The sequence below is a fragment of the Drosophila nasuta genome, chromosome X (genome assembly GCF_023558535.2).
Source record: "Drosophila nasuta strain 15112-1781.00 chromosome X, ASM2355853v1, whole genome shotgun sequence".
In the NCBI taxonomy this organism is placed as follows: domain Eukaryota; kingdom Metazoa; phylum Arthropoda; class Insecta; order Diptera; family Drosophilidae; genus Drosophila; species Drosophila nasuta.
In genome coordinates, this window is record NC_083459.1 from 4,156,578 (window position 1) to 4,176,603 (window position 20,026).

At 30.8% G+C, this 20,026-nt stretch overlaps 1 protein-coding gene across 1 annotated transcript; it reads left to right on the forward strand.

The window, feature by feature from the left end:
- Positions 1-355: 355 nt before the first annotated feature.
- LOC132795422 (uncharacterized) lies at positions 356-15,343 on the forward strand. Its single transcript, XM_060806122.1, has 3 exons — positions 356-738; positions 832-1,115; positions 15,259-15,343. The coding sequence occupies exons 1-3, from the start codon at positions 709-711 to the stop codon at positions 15,341-15,343; spliced, it is 399 nt and encodes a 132-aa protein (XP_060662105.1). The 5' UTR covers positions 356-708.
- The last annotated feature ends 4,683 nt before the right edge of the window (positions 15,344-20,026 follow it).

The window sequence follows — 20,026 nt, forward strand, 5'->3', positions numbered from 1 at the left end:
TGGATGTCTGGCAGCGTTGCTCGCATGGCGTTGCCACACCACCGGCAATAGGCAGCAAACAAAAAACAGGCAGTTCGAACAGCTGTTTCAAAAAGTGATCGACAAATGGACCAATTGCAAGAGCGTCGGCGGCAGTTGCTTTAACGTACGCGGGGGCTGCGCAGCGTGCGTTCACACACACACTCACACACTCACGCTTACGCGTAAATATGTCTACAAACTATAAGAAAAATTAAATTGGTCTCATGTGTGTGTTGATGATGTTGTGTTTCTGTTTTTTTTTTTATTATTTGTTGTAGCCGCAAGTGAAATGCAAAGTGAAGGCGCAGCCGCAGCCTAAATGAGTTAGTGTTGCTGCGTGTATATGTGTGTTTATGTGGCACAAGCATTTTAATTGAGAAAAAATTATAAATCGTAGTCGGCGTCAATTGTGCGTGTGTTTATGTTTTAATTCACAAAACACTAGATTTGTTTTTTTATTTTCCGCCTCTTCTCTTCGCTATGGCTTTTATTATTGTCGCGACGCACGCGTGTTAAACGTTTTTTTTTTTTGTTGTATATTTTGTGTGTTTATTTTTTTTATTGCTTTGCTTGTTGTGTGTGTGGTTTGTGTGTCATATGTGGTCATAGCAAAAGTGTTAATTTGTTTATGTTTCTCAATATAATTATTATTGCGGTTGACGCTGCTGCTGTTGCTGCTGTGATTCAATGTTCTCCGCTGCCAATGGGAAAATCAAGGTGCAGCATTTCTCCACTTAACAACGCATTCCAATAAGCCATCACATAGATTCCAATATTCCAATAAGCATCGTTCCTTGTTGTTGTTTGCAGTTGCCGCCACACGACACGGATGCAGCCGCGTCGTCAACGCTGCGCTGCTTGCTCAATGGACCCTTTCGTGATCTGCATTTCAATGTGTCCGACCATCGGCTAATTCCAGTGCACGACGTCGTCTTCCTCGACGACATCGAACGCAATGTGAAGCCGCTCATCTATCGCCCTGTGCTGCCAGAGGCGCTGCTGTCGACGTCGACGTCGACGCCAACGGCAACGTCAAGGCTCAAGTCAGCTGAGTCAGCTGTCAACAGCAACAACAACAACAACAACTACAGCAGGTGAGTGCGCCTTGTGCCCTTGAACTTGATTCACGTCTATACGTCTGTCTCACTCACTGTCTCACTCTGTCGCGCTCCCACGCACTCATTTCATTTGGTTTTTGTGTGTCATTCCAATTAGACTTGCTCCAGGTTGCTCTCATTTATTAATTGAGCCGTTGGCTAAAAACCGAAACAGTTAGAATTACAAGCAACACAAAACAACACAAAAAAAAATAACTCACACCGGTTGTGAGTTTTTGGATGTTGCCCCACTGTGCTTTAAACACGGTTAAATAAAACAACACAACCAGTTTATTGCTTTAGCAATGAATTTTTAAAACAATATGTGATTCCATTATGATTTCATTTAGAGCGTTATTATTTTTAAATAAAAGCTTTATTGTAACGATATTTGCGAATGACAGTGAAGCATCGCTATGACAAAATTTAATGGGGCAGCTTAATAGGAATATAAAAAAAATTGTAGTCGAATTTTATTGAAAATAATTAGTAAGTAAGAGTCAACTACAGTGAAACTTGGCCATAACAAAATTAATGTATAACAAAATATTATGTGACTATAGCAAATGTTTTATGATATACATAAGATATGTGTATATGTAGCTACAGTTGAGCTTCGCTATAGGAGAACATATAGAAATTAAAATTCTTATAGTTACAAAGCTCAAGAAATGTAAATATTGAAATTTATTATTATAAGTTGAGAAACGACGAAGAATTTATTATGGTTTGGGAATCATATTATAATTTATTATAAAATATTAAAACACAAACAAATTATTATAAAATAATTTATAAATGAATTTTAAATATGAGATTAGTTAAGAGAATTTCTACATATAAAAAAGATCTAGTTTTTTTCTTCATTCAAAAGAAAAATTATAGAACTTGTATTAAATTTGAAATAAATTATTAAAAAAGTTCAAAATGATTGCAAAAATGTGAAATTCGATAATGTAATATGAAAAGTAACACAATAGTCATTTTTATTTTTAGATAAATTACAGAGGAATGAATTTGAAGTTAATCAAGAATCCAATAAAAGATTTTTCCAAAAAATTATTCATAAACTCAAATGAAAGAACCGAAACTATAAAACTTTGTTCCTAGATTTCAACAAATCATCGAAAATATATTTATTTTTTTACATTATTATCGGTTAGGAACCAAAATCGAAAATATTTTAAGCATATTATTTGAGAAACCACAAGAGAACTATTTTAAATGTTTTCTGATAAGGCGCTTCCCCTTCCTAACTGGTTCCGTAAAAATAGAAATAGCAAAACGAAAAGAAAAGAAAAAAAAGTAGAGAATACTCGGAATAGATCGCGGAAATTCTAACCTTGTCACCTGGTACTAATTAGTAATGTTTTACGACCGTTTAACTGTTGTCTGTCGGCGCTACGCGATAAGAAATCTGCCGAGCTCCCGATAAGAGGAAGCAACACAATTGTTGAGCGTACAATATAATCATCATCATCATCATCATCATCATCAGCATCTACAATATCATCTTGCACAATTACATTCGCATTCACATCATTGTCATTATTATTATCAACGCTGATTCGACGTCATCATAATTAAATTATTTATAAATTATATTGTGTGAGACTCCGCTCACAGCTGGGGACGAGTTTAAGCACTTTATATATACGTACATAAGTATACCATATAAATACCTATTTGTAGGCTCATTTATGGTCTGCGTGTGTCTGTGTGTAAATTGTTTTGAAGTATTACTCAGATTTTGCAACGTGGGTTGCTTATCAAATTGTTATGCGTGTTTATTCTGTATTATTATTTATTTCTATTATTTTTTCGTGTTCTTTTCATTTACGATGAGTGCTTATTTGTTTTGTTATTATTTGTTGCTTGCATACCCTGTATTTAATGTGCTTACCAAAGCGGGCCTATTGCGCAACACGCCAACAATCCATAATGGTAATAGAACACGTCAAACGATCGCAAAACATGAAAGCGAAAGATTGTCTAACGATGCGCAAAGCAATTAATAACTTTCATACAATTTATGACACTTTATAAGGTATTTTGGTAGAGTGGAAATCGAAGAAATAGTTGAAAATAAATTGCGAAAATTATTATTCTTTATAAATATGATTTGCAAATATAAATCTCTGAAAATTATTATTATTTATAAATATGATTAGCAAATAGCTTTTAAAGTTTCAATAAATATCTTTATTTACTTTTTCTAAGGTATACTCTAGTCGCTCAATAAATACTTATAAATGTAGATGGTATTTTGACAAAGTGGAAATTGAACTAAGAGTTAGAAATAAAAAATTCACGGTCTTGGCTGCTTTAGCTGACAATCTGATATATTTAGTATTTTATTTTACTTAGTATTTTAAATGTATAACAATATACTAAATATAACATTCGGTATATTTTTAGTATTTTGCGGCATATTTTAAGAATAATATCACACAATATACCAAGTAGAGTCTTCGGTATATTTTAGTATTTTACGGTACATTAATTCGGTATATTTTAAGAGTAATACCACACTCTTATTCAAAATATGTTGCAGGTATTTCACGGTCGAGCACACTCCATTCAAGTTTTCTTACGTGGTATTCTTTATAAATATGATTTGCAAATTGTTTTTAAATTGTTAAATTGTTTTAATTACATTTTCTAGGGTATGCTGTAGTCGCTTAATAAATTTTTTTAAATGAAGAACGTATTTTGGCAAAATGGAAATTGAAGTAATAGTTAAAAATAAAGATTCATTCATTTATGACAATTAATATTCTTTATTAAAGACTTTGACATAGCTTTTTTATATTTATAATTTATTAATTTCCAAGGTATGCGTTAGTCGTGCACACTTCAAAAGTTGTGAAAGTTTAAAGAGCAATGCAACAAGATATTTAAAGGAGAGCTTCATTAAATTAGTTGTCTTTAAAGTTATTTATTAGCTTTCAATTAACATTGTTTAGGGTATTAAATCTTCGACAGACTTTACGTTCTTATTTTTACAGTTAACAGTTGGAAACTTGTAAATGAAGTGGAAATTCAATAGATATCATTGTTGTCTGTGTAAAGAGTAATTTATTATAGAACAATTGTAAACAGCTTGAAGATAACTATTACATTTTTAAGATTATATTGATTGGAGATAGCAATTAAAATTTCAAGTTTATATTTATTTAACGGACGCAGTTTGTTGATCTTTCAATTATAGATTGTATTAACTATTAGTTGCCATTTAAGCTGAAGTTTAGATTAATAAGTCAGTGAACTGTTTGACAAATTCAAACGCACCTTTTAGGGCAACGGGAATGCCCTCTGCAAGGTCGTTAAATGCCGGGTATTTGAGGTCTTCCGCCATGCGAAGGTTGCTTTAGTTGACACCTTTTTTTTTGCTTTTGTCGTCGCTTAATTTTTTGAGGTTTTTGTTCCCAAAAAAACAAAAAAAGAAAAAAAATTCACATCCGTCGTGTCTGCAACAGTGGCTGCTAAAATTGTGCGGCCTTGGCAATGAACGATGAGAAGCGTGGCAGCAATTATGTCTTTTGCATAATTTAAAATCTAAATCGCAGTCGCACAGTCGTTGGCATTGACAGTTGGTCGCTCTCGGTGTCGAGTTGCAGCAAGTTGCAACAACTTCAATTAACGTGCGCTCAAACAAAGCGTGGTATAATTTGTCATTCGAGATGGTTGCATCAATAATTGCAATTCATTTCATTTGCAGCTACATTTGTCCCGATCAAACCGAGAAAGAGATAGACACAGAGAAAGAGAGAGATAGAGGAAGCTTGCCTTTGTTGAAAATATAATATCATATTGCAACATTGGCTTTGTCATTGTCGAAACCATTTGTCTAATTAACTTTGGCCTACGTTCTGCAAATTGGTAATTTGTATTGCGAAATTATTGTGCAGCCGTCGATTAAATAATTACGCACTTTAATTGCTCAAACATTTTGCCCAAATTCTGTAAATGTCATCTGCAAATTGTCTCCAGTTTCAATCTGGTTGCAACACTAAATGCTAAATGCTCGACTGCAACACGAGAATGCTACATAAGTTTAAATTAAACTAAAAACATATATTTCCGCGTTGAATATGTTAGATTATATATTATGTGATATGTTTTAGGATAAAATAAAAGTGAAAAGAAATCATTTGATTTTTATTTTCAATAGAATTCAAATTATCATTATCGAATATTACGAAATACTAAATAAAATGTAAAGTGAATTAAAGTAATTTTAATATGAATATATTGAAGATGTTGATGAACTTAAAGTATTGTAATACCAAAATAACTAAAGTAAATATAAGAAATAAAATATATTAATAAAATAGAATACATTTCAGAGACTTTAAGAGATAGAAATATCATTTTTTTACGCCAATAATAAGTACAGTTTTTATGATTCCTTAAAATTTGTTTTCCTGATGAAAATGTTTGAAGAAATACTTTATATGCAAATGATTCGGATATCAATATGGTATATTTTGTACTCTATGGTATATTTTAAATATAGTACTATATCAATATACCAACATAATAAAATATACCATTTTGAATAAGATCAGAACAGTGCGGTCTTATTCTTAAAAATATACCATAAACTATATTAAGATAAATTTTAGTATTTTCCGGCTAGTAATTCAGTATATTTTAAGAATAATACCGCACTGCTTTGAGCTTATTCAAAATGGATACTTCACAGTCGAAAACTCTCGAATATAACTTTATTACTACATATTTTTTAATTCAATTTTCAAAAATAAACAAAGAACGAAATATAAAAAATCAATGCAAATTTTGTAAAACGTAAAATTTTGATAAATGTTGATTTCTACTGTTATCTAAATTTCAAATAAAGTAAATTTTGTAAGTCGTAATATTAATGAATTTAACTGAAAATAGTTTTGGATAAAACAAATTTATCTTTATGAATATCTTTAGTGTCTCAATTCAATGCACAGATGAGTAGACAGAAGCATGAGTCGAATACTGTTTTACGAGGGCTGCTATTTAAGTTTCTGGCCTAGGTAACTTCTAGCCATATTATGACCAATTGGCTATTTCCCAAAGAAAGTTTGGACTTTTATCGATAAAAGCTCCATACAACTTTTTCATGTGCGACCACGTTTGATATCGATAAACGATTAATCAAAAACTTACCTCGGCAGAAAAATCGAATTAACTCGTGAACACTTTCGAGCAATAATTTTTCACAACTTTCGACTTGGATTATTACGACAAGAGTGCACCGATGAACTTAAATCTTTGTAAGGCGATGATGTGCCATCCTATAGCCCTGTGAAAAACTGATTTAATGGATTCTATCGTGGCCGATGCTCGCTGGAAGACGAAGGTTGTGAAGATCGTCCAAAAACAGACGTTGTGCCAGAAAACATTGATGCCGTGCGTGAACTGATAATGCTAGATCGTCATGTGACATATCGTTAAATAGAGGCATCCTTTGACATTTCTTCCACCAGAATACATTCGATATTGCATAAACACCTGGTCGTAAAAAAGGATTGTTCTCGTTGGATCCCGCACAATTTGACAATTGCTCAAAAAAAGGCTTGTGTGGATTGGTTCAAAGAAATTTTGGAAAAATACATTCCCTGTGCTTCAAAAGACATTTATAAGATAGTCACAGGTGACGAATCATGGATCTATGGTTATGAGCCCAAAACAAAACAGCAATCGACCGTGTGGGTCTTTGAAGACGAGCCAAATCCAACGAACCTTGTTCGTGGAGGAAGCACTATTCAGCAAATGGTCTCCTGTTTCTTCGGTAAAACTGGTCATGTGGCGACTGTTTCGCTTGAGCAATGTAGGACGGTCAATTCTGAGTGGTACACCATAATTTGTAAGCCTGAAGTCCTTGTAGAAATTCGAAAAACGAACAAGAAAAGATGGATCATTCCGCACCATGACAACGCGAACTCTTACACACCAGCGCCTTTTTTTGTGGTCAAAACGTGGAATTCATGGGTCATCCGCCGTACAGCCCTGACTTGGCACCCAATGACTTCTTTTTATACCCGCACATCATCGAAAAAAGGCGTGGTCATCGATTTTCGATGTCAGAAGATGCTGTTAAAGCGTTCAAAAACCATGTTTTGGAGGTGCCTCTATCAGAGTGGAAAAAGTGCTTCGACAATTGATTTGAGGGGATTCAAAAGTATATAAATCTTGCTGGAGAATACTGTGACAAACAATAAATCCATTTTTTTTTATAAATATTCGCATTTTCATTATTAGGCCAGAAATATAAATAGCAACCCTCGTAAACATGTGACAAATGCTAAAAAATACCCCATGCAGATGCATAAAAATAAATCAGATTCCGAAACGAAGAACAGTGGGAGAACTGAAGAAGAATGCGAACCTATTTTAAGAGTACTTTAAAAGCAGTTCAAGAAGGGAAAATATATTGAAATATATATGAAATATTTAACTTCAGTTTTTATCAATTATTGAAAAAGGTATTAAATAAAATAGTAAATTATTTTAATTAACATTCTTCAATGAAAAATTGGTCTAGCATTTTTTTTGTTTTCAAAATTTCACAAGCAAAAATTAATCTACTATATCTAAATGTGTTTTATAGATTTGAAATCCAACTAGTTATTATTTATTTGTTTATTTACACTTAATTTACAATTGAAATTAAGCGGAAAACATTATTCTTATTTATTTGAGTACTGGCAACTAATCTGAATGCTGGAAAAATAACTGAAAAAATAATAGCAATTAAAATATACGCGAGCTAAAGACTGGAATATTTTATTAAATGATTTTTAAAAGCAGTTTTTCTTAAAACAATTTTGTTTTTAAAGATCTTTGCTTTTTTCTTTCATTTAGTTTCCGTCATTATTCTTAGTTTAAATTATTGAATATATTATTCTGTTAAACTACAAAAAGCATAACAATTTATGTTAATTAGATTTATTTTCCTAAATTAAAAAAATTTATAATTTATCAAATTTATGCATTAATTATAATAATGAAATATATTAGCGAGTTTTTAAGTACATTCATACATGCGATTTCGGCAATAATTTTCGTTAGATGAGCAGCAAAAACAATATTCAAAAGTGTATATAAAAAGAAGAAGAGTGTGCTCGACTGTGAGATACCCGCTATCTAATTTTAATAATACCAAAACAGTGCGGTATTATTCTTAAAATATACCGAATTAATATACAGCAAAAGTACTAAAATATACCAAAGGCCATATGTATAAAAATATTACTACATTTTAAACATACCTAAGAGTACAAAGAATACCAATATAACAAAAAATACTTATATATATCAAAGGCTATATTTGGTGTATTGATATATTACTACATTTTAAACATACCCAAGAATGCAAAATATACCAAATTAATAAACCGTAAAAATACTTAAATATACCCAGGGTTATAATTGGTATATTAACATATTACTACACTCTAAACATACCCAAGAGTACAAAATATATCGAATACATAAACCACAAAAATACTAAAAGATATACTTGGTATATTGCTATAGTACTACATTTTAAACATACCCAAGAGTACAAAATATACTAAATTAATAAACTGCAAAAATACTAAAGTATACCAAAGGCTATATTTGGTATATTAATGTATTACGACACTTTAAACATACAAAAGAGTACAAAATATACCAAATTCATAAACCGCAAAAATACTAAAATTTACTAAAAATATATTCGTTATTTTTATATATTTCTACACATTAAACCTACCCAAGAGTGCAAAATATACTAAATTCATGAACCGCAAACATACTAAAATATACTAAAAGATATATTTGGTATATTAATATATTACTACACTATAAACGTACCCAAGAGTACAAAATATACCAAATTCATAAAACGCAAAAATACTAAAATATACTAAAAGATATATTTGGTATATTAATATATTACTACACTATAAACATACCCAAGAGTACAAAATATACCAAATTAATTAAACACAAAAATACTAGAATATACCAATGGCTATAAATGGTATATTGATATAATACTACATTAAGAATATATGTATATACTTTATAGGGTTAGAGATGCATCCTTCTGTCTGTTACATACATTTCCTGCAGCCACAAAGTTATAATACCTCTCTACTCTATGTGTAGCGGGTATAAAAATTGAAGATGAAAATAATAGAAATAAAAACTAATACTCGCACTCACTGAGTGAGTGCCCACAACACAACACAAATAAACACAACGCAAAGCAACACTCGATGCCTTGGCATTGAAATGGCTCGTTAAATGTGCGCGTTTTTGCCCTTGTGTCTCGGCTCAGCTCATTTTCAATTTTATGGTTCTTTTGGCTTGCCGGCAACCGACAACCGACAACCGGAAGTGTTGCCAATGCGGCCAAAGCAACCAGCCAGCTAGCCAGCCAGCTAGCAAGCTAGTCAACTTGGCCAAAATAGCCGACTGGCCAATAATTGTTAATAATTGTTGTTGCTGCTGTTTCTGTTTTTGTTGTTGCTGTTGTTGTTGTTGTCGCCAATGCGAAGCTTGCAAATGAATGGCTAATAAGCAAAGCCAGCTTCGAAAATCAATAATAACAATCAAAACTAAGTGTGCAAAGCGGGTGTGATGCAGCTGTAGACACCCTGTAATGAATGGAATTTAATATTAATATCAATTGTAAATATTGTAATTGAAACATTAAAAAAGTGGTAGAAAAATTGAAGAAGAAAAACAATCGACTAAGAAATATTCTCCAATTAGTCATCTAATATATTATATTATAAATAAAATATAAATTCTTATCTTTTTTTTTGGTTAAAGCTATTTTCTTCCAAATATCTTAAGAAATAAATTAATTAATTCTACTTTGTGGTTTGGTTATTTATTTTGATTTTATATCAATTGTAATTTCAACTAGTTTACAAACAAAGTAAAGTATTTCCAATAATAAATATTTACATCAACTCAAAGATTTTTTAATTGATGATTTGATTTGGAATATAATTTTTAAAAATATTAACAATTTCTTACTGTCAAAAATGTTGTTTTCCCTTTTTTCACCATTTTTTTGTTTTTCGATCATTTTATATAGTAAACAAAAAATTAGAGCACAAATGAAAGAATATCTTGTATGTTAAAACATTAAACTAAAATTCGGCGTTTAATTAAAATTAATACCTCTTTTAGTTTGTCCAGTATAGTGATTCAAAGTTGTGGTGGTTGAAATAAGCTGTGATCCATATTAAATCTAGTATTAAATGTTAAATTTAATTATACAGTAAAGAAAGTACTCCCTGCTGGCGCCCTCAACTCATTTTCGATTTTATTTTATACATATTAATATGATAATGAATTATTTGCGCATAGTTTAAAGTAAAAAAAGGAAGAAAGTTACCTTTGAGTGCGCTCGACTCTGAGATACCCGCTAAAAAAGTATACGAAATTAACATACCGTAAAAACACTAAAATATACTAAAGGTTATTTTTGGAATATTGCTATGGTACTACAAAATATACCAGATTGTCAATTTTTATATGATCGCAAACAAATTTTCAGGCATCATAAATACTGTAGCTATTATACTAAAATCGTAGACTAAATATATATACATACATATACTAATATGTAGACTAAAAATCGTTTTTAGATCTAACTAAAGTTCTAGATTATTTATAAAATTTATCTTTATTCAAAATAAAAAAAAGTGTACACATTTCAAAAATTTTAAATTTTAAATTTTTTCACCAGAGAATTAACCATATATTTTTCTTAATACAACCAAATTATGTTTAATACTTTAGTATTTATAGAATTTATACTTTAGTATTTTTATTTATTTATTTTATTTTTTAAATATTACTTTAATACTTTACTATTTATAGAATATTATTATTTTTTTTTTCAAAAATTCGAAGTTTTTATACTTTTAACTAATATAAAATTAATATTATTGTTGCTAGCAACAATATAAGGTTTTTTTTTCCAATAATATGTAAACTCATTAAACATCAAAAAAATAATAAATATAATATGATCTTATATAATATTTATTATTTTTATAATATATTTTTAAATATTTCTAACAATGGATAATAATAACAAGAATTTTAATATAATTTTAAGTATTTCTAACAATGAAACAAGTAACATTATTTACCATCGACAGTTTGTTATTTGCATCACATCAAACTTATAACTAATTATTCTTTTAAATAATATGAAGAATATGTTATACTTGCTTTGAAGTTTCTTGCAAAAAATGTGAATATTTTGACAGATTAAATCTGTTTTGATGACATTTATTTTCAATTTCAATAATTGAAATGTGCAAGGCTAAAATCACGTTCAACTGAAGAGATTTGAAGTTCATCAAAGCAAAACAATACGAATGTCGCAATAATTCGAGAATATGTATCTTTGAGATACTTGGTAGCTTATGGCAGTGATTTGAAGCCAAATTCGGCTGCAGGCAATATGCTAATCAGATGGGGCTTCCTATTTGGCTGACTGGATGGCTGCTAGAGCAACCGCCAGAGCAAATGTCCCCCAAACAATGTCGCCCCCAAAAATCGCTGACCCCATTTAAAAAAGCAAAAACAAAAAAAATATATATCTGAGAGTAAGCGAATGTATCCAAGTGTGTGTGAGTGTGTGTGTGTGTGTGCGTGTTGGTCAGCTAATTGAATTAGCATAGAAAATCACCTGGCGGCCTTTTCGAAGCCCCACAGAGTCAAAGCGACTCTGCTTTGGCTTTGGCTTTTTTGCTACGCGACGCTTTCCTAGCGCCAATTGCAGTTTTGGATGCGTTCGGTGCAAGTCTCAACTCGAGTGGCGTAGCAAACAAAAAACAAAAAATACAATTTGCGTGTTTCTTCTTTTTTTTTCTTGTTACTGGTGACAACGATCAAGTGTGTTGAACAAGACAAAAGTGAGCGACGAGTGAGAAAGTGAACGTGAACGTGAACGAGATCGAAGTGAGAGAAAGAAAGTGAACGAAAATGCCGGAGCGAAGCATTAGTCAACGCGATCTTGATGAGATCGAGATCGAGAGCGATGAGGAGGACGATGAGCTGGAGCAAGGCGTCGGTCTGCCAGTTCAATCGATGCGACGTCGCGGCGGCGTTCCCAACTCCGAGATCGGCAGCCAGGGCCAGGGGCGTGGCAGAAGCGGCAGCAATGCCAGCCACAGCCACAACGGTGGGGGGACAGCAGCGAGGAGGCGGAGGCGGAGGAGGAGATCGGGATCGCGAGCGCGAACGGAGTCGGGAGCGTGAACGTTTTGGCAGCGGGAATGCGGCACAGGAGGCCAAGTTCTATGACGATGATGAGCGGAGGGAACGCGATGGCTACGATGAGGATAGCGACGATGAGGATGACATTGAAATGCTGGATTAGTGAGTGTCACAAAAAACCAAAAAAACAAAACTAGAAACAGAAACAGAAGCGAACTTAATGCATTTTTAATTTAATTAGTCGTGTGTTTTCTATTTGAACTTGTGGTCAGCTTTTTGTTATTGTTCTTCTTTCTTTTTTTTATGTTTATGTTGTGTCTTGTGTCCTGTGCTCACTTCCGATTTTACGGTCTAGTTTTTTACTTCACTCCCCCAACACGCAGAAGGCATTTTATTTTGCAGTTTGCTTGCGCGCGCTTTTCAATTAAAAGCAAAAATTTGCTTAAATGGATTTTCTTAATTCCACGCAGCAGCCAAAGCTTATTTTCTTCTCCACACATTTTTTTATGTATCTCCTTTTTTTTATCGCTTCTTTCGCTGTTTAAAGTATTAAGTTTCATCGCTCGCTCGGATTAGTTTATCGCTGCATTATGCTGCCCACGTTTATATATAATATATTTATATTGAGGATTGAGCATTTCATTTGCTATTTATTAGCCATAATTACTTGTTGACTTTTTGCTATTTTTGCTTTATGCGTTATACTTTATGTGTGTATTGCGCATTACTCATCTGTTGCTGTTGCTTTTGCTGTGTTGCTGTGTTGTTTAAAACCCTGTCCCTTCCAAATTCAATGGCCAGGCGAAAAGGCACTTAAGCACTTCATTGCCAACATGTGTGCTCTGTGGCCACATTTTACCCAGACTTCAGTTTAACTCAGTCATTTGCCGTTTTGATCTCTAAGCACAAGCCCAGACAACCTAAATAAACTTGTGCGACAATATTGGGAGTCGACTAGAAGATACCCTAGACTGAACTTTTAAAACTCAAAATAAAAGTACTATTTTGGAAATTCATAATTCATAATAATACTTCATAATCAATTGAATAAAAGAATCTTAAAGGAAAATTATTAAATTGGAATTTGAAATATTTAATATTTAGTTGTATAATATTTTATAATAAAAGTATTTAATTGGAATTTAAAATATTTCATAGTTGAATACATGAATTTCAAAATTAAAAATAAATGTATTCAATTCGAACTTGAAATATTTCATAAATAGTCTAATTTTTAAATAATTAAAAAAAAGGATTGAGTACAAATTTAAAATTCTTCATAATTGAATACAGGAGTTGAAAAACTTTATAATTAGTTGAACAAATGAATTTAATAATAAAAGTATTGAATTGAAATTTGATATACTTCATAAATATTTAAAAAAAATGAATGTTGTAGTAAAAGTATTAAATAGACATTTAAAACTTTTCATCATTATTCTAATAAATGAATTTTAAATCTCAAAATAAAAGTACTATTTTGGAAATTCATATTTCATAGTTAGATGAATGAATTTTCAAATTCAAATTTGAAATACAGTTGAATAAAAGAATTTTAAATGAAAAGTATTAAATTTTAATTGAAAATATTTAATATTTAGTTGTATAAATTTAGTTTATAATAAAAGTATTTAAATAGAATTTCAAATATGCCATAGTTGAATAAATAGGAGTTGGAATTATTTAATAATTAATTGAATTTAAAAAATACAAATGGAGTTTAATTAAAAATAAAAGTTCTTAATTAGAATTTGAAATATTTCTAAATAATAGAATAAAATAGAATTTAAAATATTTAAAAATGAAATATAAAATTATTAAAAATGAAAATGAAATACTTCATATTTAGTATAATAAATAGAATTTACAATAAAAGTATTCAATTGGAATTTATAATAACATTTTTTGAAAGTTTTAAATAAATAAATTCGAATTTCAGATTTTCCATAATTATTTGAATAAATGAGTTTTATAATAAAAGTATTTAATTAGAATTTGAAATATTTTATATATGAACTTGAGAAATAAAAGTATTGACTATCAATTTCAATTATTTAATAGTAAGTTGAATAAATTTGTCAGGAAATCGTTTTAACTAGAATAATTTTGATGATATAAGACAAGTAGGAATTTAATGTTTCATAATTATTTGTAATAAGTAGCTCAACAAATAGCTTGAAATTAAATATTTTGTGAAAAGATGTAAAATATTCAAATGTTCTTTATACAAATGATTTTATGAAAGGAAATATTAAGTTGTTGAAAAGTATAAAAAACCGATTTTCAACGGTAACAAAAGATGCAATTTTATAATAATTATATAATTATTGTAAAATCATTTTTAAATTCTATCAAATAATAGTAAAAAACTCTATTTTTTTTTATATTTTGACCACTCAATAATGATGTAATAATTATTTGAATATTTATTATTACCACCAAACAAATTGAAAATTTTAATCTACCCATTTCCTCTTCTAACATATAAACCTATCACATCCTTTTTGAGTTTACTTATTTGTATAGCATATAACATATACATATATGTATGTATATGTATAGTATAAACATAAAGTGACAAGCAGCCCTTCCATAACTTTAATCGTTTCGTTTGCTGAATTGAAATGTTTTCAGTTTTGCGGCTTTGCGGTTGCGTTGCGTCAAAAAGTTAATGCAATGACATGAGATCCACATGAAAATATAACATACATATGTATATACATATATACGAGTATTATGATATTTGTATTTATGTTTCTATTTACGCTTTTTGCCCATGTTCCATAATTTGAAAGCCAGCGAAGGGGTGGAAAGCCAAAAACTGTGACAGCAAAGTGAAAGCAAATGTTAGAGAGAGAGAGAGAGAGAGTTGAGGCAAGAAACTTAATTTATTATTCCTTAGTAAAATCTCAAGGTTAGCCAAAAAAAAAAACAAAAATGGCAGCTGGAAAATGGCGAATGCTAAAAAGCGAAAAGCGAGCGACTAATTTGTCACTTTTGGTGCCAAAAATTGTTGTCTACTTTAAAGCGAACTAGGAGATGAGCACGTGATTGAAGCTTGGCATGAAAAACCGAAGGAAAACTGGCGAAAATGTATCGAAAATAAATTCAAAAGAAAAATGAAGAATAGCAAACGTAAAATTTGCGAATGAATAGATATTTTAAATAATAAAAAATAAATTTAAATTGCAATTCAATTTATTGAAAAAATATCATTCAAATTCAATGGCGTTAATTTCTTTATATATAATAATAATATATAATTAAAATTAACACTAACGTATTTCTAAAGCACTGGCTTAATGCCTCTTAATTTTTAAATGTATTTTTATAAGATTTTTGTTTTTCTCTTCAGCAATATAATTTGCTTGTGTGGATTCATGATATAAATCTTTTGAACATTTTCTGTGACGCTTGCTTATTGACTTTTAAAGGCAAAAACCTTTTATACCCGCTACCCATAGGGTAGAAGGGTATTATAACTTTGTGCCGGCAGGAAATGTATGTAACAGGTAGAAGGAGGCATCTCCGACCCTATAAAGTATATATATTCTTGATCAGCGTCAACAGCCGAGACGATATAGCCATGTCCGTCTGTCCGTCTGTCCGTCTGTGTGTCTGTCCGTCTGTCCGTCCGTCCGTATGAAACACTGGATCTCAGAGACTATAAGAGATAGAGCTATAATTTTTTTTCGACAGCATTTGTTATGTTTGCACGCAGATCAAGTTTGTTTCAAATTTTTGCCACGCCCACTTCCGCCCCCGCAAATCAAAAAAATCGAATAACAAGCGTAATTTTAAAGCTAGAGTTACGAATTTTGGTATATACAATAATTACTATAGTAGTTATGATTCCTGAAAATTTTGTTGCGATCAGAAGAAAATTGTGGAAATTATTAAAGAAATACTTTTGTATGGGCAAAAACGCCTACTTACTATGGGTCTGAGTTGCTTTGGCCGACAATCTGGTACATTGTGCCGTCTATGGTATATTTTGAATGGTGTACTATATCGATATACCAAATATACCATTTGGTATATTTTTAGTATTTTTTTAGTATTTTCGGTATATTTTGAAAATGATACCGCAATATTTTGCCTTTATTAAAAATGGGTAGCGGGTATCTCACAGTCGAGCACACTCGACTGTAACTTTCTTACTTGTTTTTTTTATGTTTTTGTACTTGTGGATTAATTTAATTTATTTACTTAGATTACTTTGTATTTGTTTTTACTATTAATGACGTTCTATTAAATATATTTAAATGCATACATAAATTTGATATTAAGGCTCGAATATTGACCGTTTTAATGAATTTCTTTTAAAAATATTTATTTCGAAGTATTAAATTTTATTTTTATTCATAATAATCTTTTCAATTTAATTTTTATTTTTTTTTTACATCAATACTTGAGGGCTACATTTTAATATATTTAATTTATTGTTGAGAATTATTTTATTTTTTTGTAGAGCAATTGATGACTGATGGATGACATTATTTTAAATATAAATTAATTGCAGCTTTTTATATTTTTATAATTTTTATTTAATAATTTGTTTCCTTTCTGCTTTTTTAATGAATAATCAATGACTTCATTTCAAATTTGTATTTTTATTCTTTGCGATTCATTTAATTCATTTGCTTGGAATAAGTTTTTTTGTTGATGATTGAGTGATGATTGAATTGATTTATTAAAAATATATTTATATAATATAAATGATTTGTATTTTTTCAAATTTTTTTTTTCTGTTTAGAAATTTGTTGTATTTTAAAATCTAAAGATAATTGTCGAATGAAGGGATTATTACAAATATAAATTATACTTTTTACACATTTGGATTTTATAATTTTCAGAAATTTTTATTGAATTATATTATTGATTATTGGAAATGTCAATTATTTGTATTTTTTGTACTTTTAATTGGTTTTTTCATTATTTTGAGTATTAGGTTTTGATAACTATTGACTAAATAGATTATTACAATTATTATACCTTTTTTTTGCTCTTTTGAATGATTTTAAATCAAAAGTTTTAATTAAGAATATTCGTAAAATGAGTACAGATGTTTATATTAAACAATTTCAAGTTTTCACGCATCCATCTCTAGTCTATGAAATGGGATGCAAAACATTTTGCGATGTTACTCAGTCGCTGCTTTTACATAAGGTGGATTTTATGGCCTACCTTCTTCAGTTTCTTGTCGCTGCCCGTTTTTTGGGGGTACGCTTTTTGTCATGCTGTGGGCGCTTAATTAAAATTAATGAAGTACGTCGGCTTTTTATCCTTTTGCCAGGCCAAGCTACAGTCGCTGCTGTTGCTGCTGCTGTTGGATTTCATTCTCAGTGTCTCTGTGCTAACCAGCAATTCATTCAAGTCTCCCCGAGATGTTGTTGTTGCCCTCCAATGCCGCCGTAAATATTTGCGTCTGACTTTATTTTAAGTCTGTTAATTGAGCAGCAGCCGTCGCATATGTCTCGCTCTCTCTCTCGCTCTCTCTCTCTTCCCCTGTGTTGGAGTTGTAATGGGCTAACGGAGTGCCTTTTGCCGTAAAAATGAAGTTCGCTAATGAAGATTTACAAAAATAACAGCTATGCAGCTGTACTGCATGCTTTACTCACTCACTGATTTGACTACATAGCTGAATGACTGACTGACTGACTGACTAACTGACTGACTGACTGACGGACTGACGTTTGAGCTGCCTGCAGCTATTTCATTTTTGCATACACATATTTTCACTTTAACATTCAACTCTCAATTGCGCTCACAGCAATTAATCATAATTTCCAAATTGTTTTCTGTTTTCTTTCTCACATTTTATTTGTTGCCCTCCACACACACACACTGCAACTTGACCTTCCCTGTGTGTGTGTCTGTGTGTGTGCTGTGCTCTCAAAATTGAGGAAAACTTTTATGCTCTCGATTTTCAATGGCGACTTGCACGAGTGAAATCGATCCACGGCAGCCACTTTAACATGCAAAACACTTGAGTACTTTCTGTGTTGTGTGTGTGTGTGAGTCTCATGTCTTTTTTTTTGTTTATACATATTCTGCATTTAAAAATCACAAAAAAGGACATTAAATTCGTAAAAGCATTACGCGAGCATTTAAGTGAAGAGCACAAGCTTAAAGCTCTCGACTTACATTTTAAACGCGAATATTTAAAAGCAAACAAACTAAGTGGTCAACTAAAGTGATATCACATAAAGCGCATTAAATTCGTAAAAGCTTTACTCGAGAATTTAAAGCACAAGCTTTAAGTTTTTCATCTTTAAGCGCCAACAAATTTAGCTTACAGTTGAAAAAACATTCCTTTAACATTATTTGCTTACAAAATCACATTGAATTTACAGAAGCTTTGCGAGGGCAATTAAGTGAAAGATGCAAGCTTAAAGCTCGTCATGAACGCTTAAATGTAAAGAAATTAAGATTAAGTTTAAAGATTTACGATTTTAAAGCTAAGTAAAACATTCAACATTCTTCATTGCTTACCAAAAAGACATATTTAATTGGCCAAAAGATTTGTACCAGTATTTAAGAGAAAAAACACAAGCTTAAAGCTGGCTTTAAAAGAAAAAATAAATGTTATGCTAAACTAAAAACACTTAAAGCACATTACATTTGTAAAAGCTTTTCAGGAGCTTTTAAATGACAAATACAAGCTTACAGCTCTCGACTTATAATTAGGGAGTTAATATTTGAAAGCAAACAAATTAGTGTCAAACTAAAATAACATATCTTAAAACACATTAAATTCGTAAAAGCTTTATACGATAATTGAAGTAAATTACACAAGATTAAAGCTTTCCATATTTAAGCGTAACTAATTGAGCCTAAATCTAAGCTTAGAGTTTAAAACATTTATGCAAACATTCTTTTTTGTTTACTAAAAATCACGTGAAATTCTTAAAAACTTTGCATAAGCAAAAGCGTAAAGCTATGCATCTTTAACAGCTTAAAGCTAAGTTCACAATTTAAAACATCTATTCAACATTCTGCTTTTGCTGTAATGGCTCACTCTTGGCTATTAAAAACATTAAGCTCAACGCCCACCGTGAATGAGTTATTGCGGCATAAATTTGCAGCACAAAAGGCAAAAGTATGGCAAGTCCTTTAATTCAGAAAAAATGCATCTGTTGCCCAGCCCAAAAGAAGATGGAAAAAAAAGGAAAATACTAAATGAAAATGAGGACTAAAATGTAGAAAGCAACTTGCAACATTGCAACATGCAGAATGCCTCAACAAACACAACAACAATCACAACAACAACAACAACAGTTTCCAGTAGGTTGACCAAAAATGTTCAAGTAAATATGCGCTTAGAAATTGTTGTTAAACAAAAGCTCTGAACGCCAAATACTTTCGCCTCATCATTTCCTTTGACTCAACAACAATGTGTGTGTATTATATATATATATATATATATATATATATAGTTTTATATGTTTAGTAGTCATTGCAACTTGAGCATTTTACTGGCTTGCATAAATATTTGACAGTGTGGCCTTTGTCTTTGTCATCAAATATGCTTTTTTGGCATTATATTTTTAAAGTAATTCTTAAGAAATTTCGGTGTAGCATACTTTTTGGGGCAGCGCTTTAAGTACTTGAAATTGTTCAAAGAGAAGTAGAAAATTTGTTAAAATACTTTGTATTTCATCAAACAC

Coding starts and splice junctions, on each gene's coding strand:
- LOC132795422 (XM_060806122.1), top strand. CDS start 709: ATGTTCTCCGCTGCCAATGGGAAAATCAAG. Junction 739..831: donor CTGCCAATGGGAAAATCAAG/GTGCAGCATTTC, acceptor TGTTGTTTGCAG/TTGCCGCCACACGACACGGA. Junction 1,116..15,258: donor AACAACAACAACTACAGCAG/GTGAGTGCGCCT, acceptor ATTATTCCTTAG/TAAAATCTCAAGGTTAGCCA.